Source organism: Nicotiana tabacum, chromosome 3 (assembly GCF_000715075.1).
Source record: "Nicotiana tabacum cultivar K326 chromosome 3, ASM71507v2, whole genome shotgun sequence".
In the NCBI taxonomy this organism is placed as follows: Eukaryota; Viridiplantae; Streptophyta; class Magnoliopsida; order Solanales; family Solanaceae; genus Nicotiana; species Nicotiana tabacum.
This window is the reverse complement of record NC_134082.1, coordinates 140,081,502-140,087,277: the sequence shown is the minus strand read 5'-3', so window position 1 is coordinate 140,087,277 and position 5,776 is coordinate 140,081,502. Positions and strand designations below refer to the sequence as shown.

Sequence of the window (5,776 nt, the reverse complement as noted above, 5' to 3'; positions counted from 1 at the left end):
TAATAATTATGTTAGTTAAATACTTTCAACGGAAGAATGATGAACACAAGTATATTGTCCTTTCAATTGGCCGTTGGTAGGAAATTGCACAAAGGTAAAAAGAAAAGCGAGGAAGGCAAAACTTCAAAGCTGAAAATGAAAAAAATATTCCCCACTAAAAAACATAGAGATTCCCCTAGAGTGGAGTAATCACTAATCAAGAGTAAAATAGAATTTCTTTTCACTAGATCTTTTGTTTGGTAAATTACGTTTTGGATGAAAGTTTATAAAGCGTTTTTATTAATTAAAATCTTAATACAAAACACTTATCTTAACATATATTGAATAGAGTGTACTAGAGTCTAGACGATTATAATACACGATAAACTTATAGCCACAAATTCCTTCGCTAGAGTTGGTTAATTACGTACTTGATTACTTTACTTGCTTTCTTTTTATTAATTATATAGAGAGCAGATTATATTTCAGTATATTGAATTGAAGAAGAAAAAAAGCACCAACGAATAAGCATTTTCCTGCCGATTATAAGTTGTAAATGGAATTCCAATCATGTCACAATGAATGATATAATATTGACGAACCAATAAGAGAGGAAATGGACGTTACATTTTGACCTCTGGGAAAGATATATATACACAGTGAACACCAAAAACTATTGAACAGTTACTTTTCTCTTTTTGGACTTTGTGGAAAAGGATTATTATGCCTGTAGTATTTTACATTAGGTTTGTGGATAAAATACAGAGACTACCAAAAGTTGCAATTTTTATGACCCCTCACACACTTATATTATTACAAAAATATGAAATGTACGGTGCCATACAAAAATAGAACTTTCCCACTTGTCGCATTAAAAATCAGACTTGTTTCCTTCTCAATCCTTTTCAACTTATTTTCTGTTTTCTTTTTTATGTGTTCTCATCTTTTTGTTTGGGTCTTAAGCACAGAGAAAGGAATATCCAGTCATTTTCATGCGTATTTACGAGTAATAATTATTAAAAAGAAAAAAAACGGAATGAACTTTGTGAAAATTGGAATTGATGGAATCGTTTACAATGTGAGCCTAACAGAAGCTGGTACGTTGGTACTTTATTCCTTTTTTCTTCTTCTTTTCAATTTAACAATCTTATCTACTCTACTTAATGAAATATTTTAATGTTAAACTCTATAATTTCAAAAGTGAACCTATAAATAATACAAAAGCCACTATTAGTGGTATAAATTGAATAACCCTTGACGGTTGATTACTAGCCGAGCTCCCCGTAGCCAAACTTGCTAACCAAGATCCATCCGCTAACATTGCCTGACCCATTGACCCTGACCCTGCGCCTGATTCAGAACCTGGAAGTGACCCGGATCCTGCTCCAGTCTCTGACCCTGTGCCTGATTCAGTACCTGGAAATGACCCGGATCCTGACTCACTACCTGACCCATCCGTCGACCCGTCTGATTTTGAAGATTTTTTGCTGCAAGAAAAGAAGAAAATTCATTAGATCTTTTAAACCTCGGTAAAGGTCATGTTCAAGTATTATTTTTTTTCCTGAACTATTAATGTATTTCATAATGCATTAAAATTTTATACACCTTCTAAATTTTACTACTAATTGTAAAATGGTATCTACGCTCTTTTCTTTTTGACATTAATTAAAATATACATTGGCAATACATAAAATTTTCGTACCTCCATATTAATTTGATTTCCAATATTGAACATGATTAATTACCTTGAATTGAATTATAATTTTGCTATTATATTTGTTAAATTGCATTAATGATATAGAATATTTTATAATATTGATGATTATAACTTGATTTTATTTACCTTGGTAGAGAGGAGGGACAAAATGTGATGATGTAATTGGCATTAGAACATGTGAATGTACTTGTGGCATCGTCGTACGCGTAGCTATAGGATTTGGGACACGCCGACTTGAACATCTGCGAGTACACCGACGGCGAGCACGTCGCCGGCGAAGCATAAGCACCTTCACAACAGTATTGTGGAGTCCTGAAAGCATCACAGGCGCTTCTACAAGCGCCGCCGCCGTCCACCATCAGCTCCGTCGGACATTTTTGGTTCAAGTCCACGTTGCAACCCGTGGAGGCACATGGACCCGACCCGCCACTAACTTCTACCATCATGGGTAAGTTGTAACCGTCCACTAAGCTCACATCATAGAAATCCTGCGAACCCGACCCGAGTGTGAATTCGGCTAGTGTCGCCGGAGGTGTGGCTCCTCCACCGTTACACTCCATTTGGCCGGAACCGCAGTCGGCTGTGGCACATGAACCGCTTCCTGAGTCGTCGAAGTTGCAGCCGGTTCGGCCCCAAAAACGACCGGACCAGCCGGTCGGTGCTTGAAATGAACGAGAACTGCCTTTGGTAAGCTCGAAACCAGTACTGTCCAGTTTTGGAGTGCCCAAAATTCCAGGCCACACAGTTTTGTCACACTTGTTCACAAATGTAAACGTAGCCCCCAATATACCTACACAAGAAAATAAAAAAACATGAACCAAATGAAAGACCAATAAAAATGTGAAAATTCTTAATAATCCTTTGAATAAAGAATGAATTTTTACCAAGAAATGGTGAAACCCTGTTTTCAGTGCCCATACATGTGATACGAATCCAAATAAAACAAATGTCTGTTACAGACAAATTAAACATGGCAAAAGTATGAGCATTCCTTCATTACCTTCACAGAAGATGAGCACAATAACGCTATGAATCATCAAAGCACTGGAGATGGCCATAAGGATTTTCATAATTGGTAACTATATTTCTAGTAGTATAACTAATTTACTGATAAATTTGCAACTTAATTTGGAGAATTAACGAAGAGCCAATGGTGATAGTGGTGTCTTGGTTGGTGGGATATAATAAGTAGTACTAATTGGAGATAATGAGAAATGGTGGAGTAATTAGAAAGAAATGCAGAAGAAAGAAGGGATGACCACCTATGAATTACTACACCAAGGCCATAACGAATTGTAAATTGAAGCTACGGGGCCTGGCAATATGAATGGGGAAATTAAGGAGGGTAGGTGGTTGTGTGAAATGACTCAACTGAGGGTGTGTAGGAAGGAATCTTTGAAAGATAAGAAATGGAGTTTTTTTGTATATATAAACAACAAAAGTAGGGGTATTGGTCGATGGTGCGTAGTGGTGGGGAATCCCCTTTTCACCAATGGAATGCATTTTACTGACATTGTAAATTGTGTATATATACTGTTGCAAATACCAAAATTAATTAGCTAACAAGTTTACTACGGAATATCAAAAGAAGTACTTAATGATTAAACAAAGTGTATCATATTAGAATTATTTGAAAGGAACGGATGGATGAGAATTACAGACTAGTTTTGTATAGACAAAGCAATAGCCTATTGTGAGCTATCTAGATGTGGATGCCTATCCCCTTCATTTATTTATTTGTTTGTTTCCTTTTTCATTCGTTTAATATAAAACGTGGCTGAAAATCTAGCTCCTGAATTTAATAGATTTCTACTAAGACAGGCTCATAGCAAATACATTTTCCGTTTAGTTTTGCAATGAGGTCTTTACCTTTTGTGATGCACTAACTTATTTGAAGAAACAAACATCCCATTCAATAATTTCACCTGTAAATTGTCTACACCTTTGCAGTTTGTAATTATGTCCTTAGTTCCTTAAAATTAAAACATGTTAGCATACTGAAGACCAAAATATGAACTATTTTGAGGTGTGAGATAACAGTACCTAAGATCATGACTAACAATATTTTGAGGTGTAACTCAAACAATACATTCTTTTTGTGAATGTTAGCTAAATTACTATAGCTTTCTCTCAAACGGCATTACTACAATTGCGTTGAAGGGGTAACTTTTGTCCAATATGAAAAGGGGAACTGGACGGGACACAGAGAAAACGATAGGTGACCTTCCCCCAATTACAGTGTGTGCAACTTCTAGGCTTGTAAAGTAACTCCATTATGGAGTTTGAATTGTAGAAATCCTACATGACATTTCCTCAAGAAATTCCTGTTTGGGAAAAGGGATACATAACTTTTGACTTTAGACATCAACACGGCGATAAGATAATTAAGATACGTAAAAAAAGAGACCATTACTGGAGTTAGGATCCCAAACGACTGGAACTTAAAACACTTCCAACTGCCGGCAAAGGCAGAAAAACAGCGACAAACTAGCTCTAGGGAAAAAATTCAATCCTTTTTAGTGCCGTGATTACAAAGTCCCAAATTCGTAATCCTAGCTTAGTAGACGTATAAAATTATTGAAAAAGAGAAACTTTTTTATAAATTTTTAATACTACAACTTGTCTCAAATGTTAGTCCTTATGGCAAAATGATTTTGTTCCAAGATATTTGAGTTTTTAGAAAAATATATGATCATATATTATGTATTTTTTCTTCAAATAACTTATCTAGTTAAGTTATTGAGTACTAATCAATGAGATATTTAAAATATCGAATATTTCAGAAGAACACCCGTTATCACATAAGTATTTTTTTGAAACAGTTCGACAAAATATTCAATGAACCTATTTTAAGATGCAGAAAATGAGGCTTATATGGTATTGATGGATTATAATAAGCAGTGGAAGCAATCACAGTATCAAAATCACATGTAATCTAGACAACTAGTATAAACGAGATTTCACGAGTTACCTCTTGCAGCGTAAATATATCTCTTCTATCACGTGAGTCGTCAGTTCCATAACTTCTCAATGGAATCTACATCACTCGCACAATCGTGATCTTCAAACGTTCCACGGTCTTCTACTGTTTTATCCAAATAATACCCGGAAATAGTAATTTCGTGTGGGCGAAATTTTCTAAGAAAAAGACTGAAAAATTCGGCCACTCTCTGTCCTCCCTCTAAGTGGAAAACCATATTTATTTATAGCACAAGTTTTAAGGGTTAAAATCCTTTTCCAAAACCTGTTGAGTTTTCTTTTCCACCAGAAAAAGAATTCATGTATTTTCTATTAAATAGGCACAGCAGGGACCACAAAATTTAATTAACAAGGCTTTCAATTATGGAATTAATTTATAATTTTCGAAATTAATATCCACCATAATTAATTACGAATTATTCTGCTAAAAATCCATAATTGCACTCCTTATTCAATTTCGAAATTCATCTATTAAATCTTATTTAACTCCCCATGTTAAGATTCAGATACTAATCAATTAAATTAAATTACTGACGATTTAATTTATTGATTAATTCCTTTAGACTTTCGCTTAACTTATTTTATGTGTCGGATACAAAATTCACCGGCCGGGTTTACACATGAAAACTTATAAGCTTTCATAAAGGTGTATCATCAATCTCTAAACCGAGACATGAATTCCATCAACTAACTATTACTTTGCCAATGTACATTATTATTATTATCCAATTTACCAGGCATATTGACCCACGAAAGAATCTCGCCTTTTAATAAATCAAAACAATAATAATGTACACTGCTAATAATAATTATATCAAGATTAAGAGTATAAGTACATTTAATGGTTAGAGAGTTTATTTTATTAAGTCAGTATAAAATATTTATCTCTACTTGGTTCGTTCAATACATACAAAATGTACTAGCACAAGAAGTTGGAATTAAACCATTCCCATAATCAAGATAAATTATATTTAATCTTGTGCTACAATCATCCATGATGGTTTGTCCAATTCCAACATTAGATTGTGAACTCAAACTTTATGCTTATAAGAACCGATGATTTAATTTTTCGTGTATAAGCTAAACTCTATACACTAAATC

The 5,776-nt window shown here is 34.2% G+C and overlaps 1 protein-coding gene across 2 annotated transcripts; it reads right to left on the bottom strand.

Annotated features, from left to right (window-relative positions):
* Nucleotides 1-1,150: 1,150 nt before the first annotated feature.
* On the bottom strand, nucleotides 1,151-3,190 carry LOC107832140 (pathogenesis-related thaumatin-like protein 3.5). 2 transcript variants are annotated; one of them, XM_016659949.2, is made up of 3 exons: nucleotides 2,697-3,190; nucleotides 1,823-2,486; nucleotides 1,151-1,466 (listed from the first exon to the last, which is right to left on the bottom strand). In XM_016659949.2, exons 1-3 carry the CDS (start codon nucleotides 2,764-2,766, stop codon nucleotides 1,166-1,168), a joined length of 1,035 nt encoding a protein of 344 aa, XP_016515435.1. In that variant the 5' UTR covers nucleotides 2,767-3,190; the 3' UTR covers nucleotides 1,151-1,165. The 2 variants fall into 2 exon arrangements, with proteins under 2 accessions (XP_016515435.1, XP_075106083.1); XM_075249982.1 differs by having other exon boundaries at nucleotides 2,581-2,718.
* Between the last annotated feature and the right edge of the window lie 2,586 nt (nucleotides 3,191-5,776).

What these genes read in the sequence shown, in the direction of transcription:
- LOC107832140 (XM_075249982.1), bottom strand. Translation starts at nt 2,668, where the DNA reads ATGTTTAATTTGTCTGTAACAGACATTTGTTTTATTTGGATTCGTATC. An exon ending in CAGGGTTTCACCATTTCTTG is followed by an intron (nt 2,487 to 2,580) that starts GTAAAAATTCAT and finishes TTTCTTGTGTAG; the next exon opens with GTATATTGGGGGCTACGTTT. An exon ending in TGTCCCTCCTCTCTACCAAG is followed by an intron (nt 1,467 to 1,822) that starts GTAAATAAAATC and finishes CTTTTCTTGCAG; the next exon opens with CAAAAAATCTTCAAAATCAG.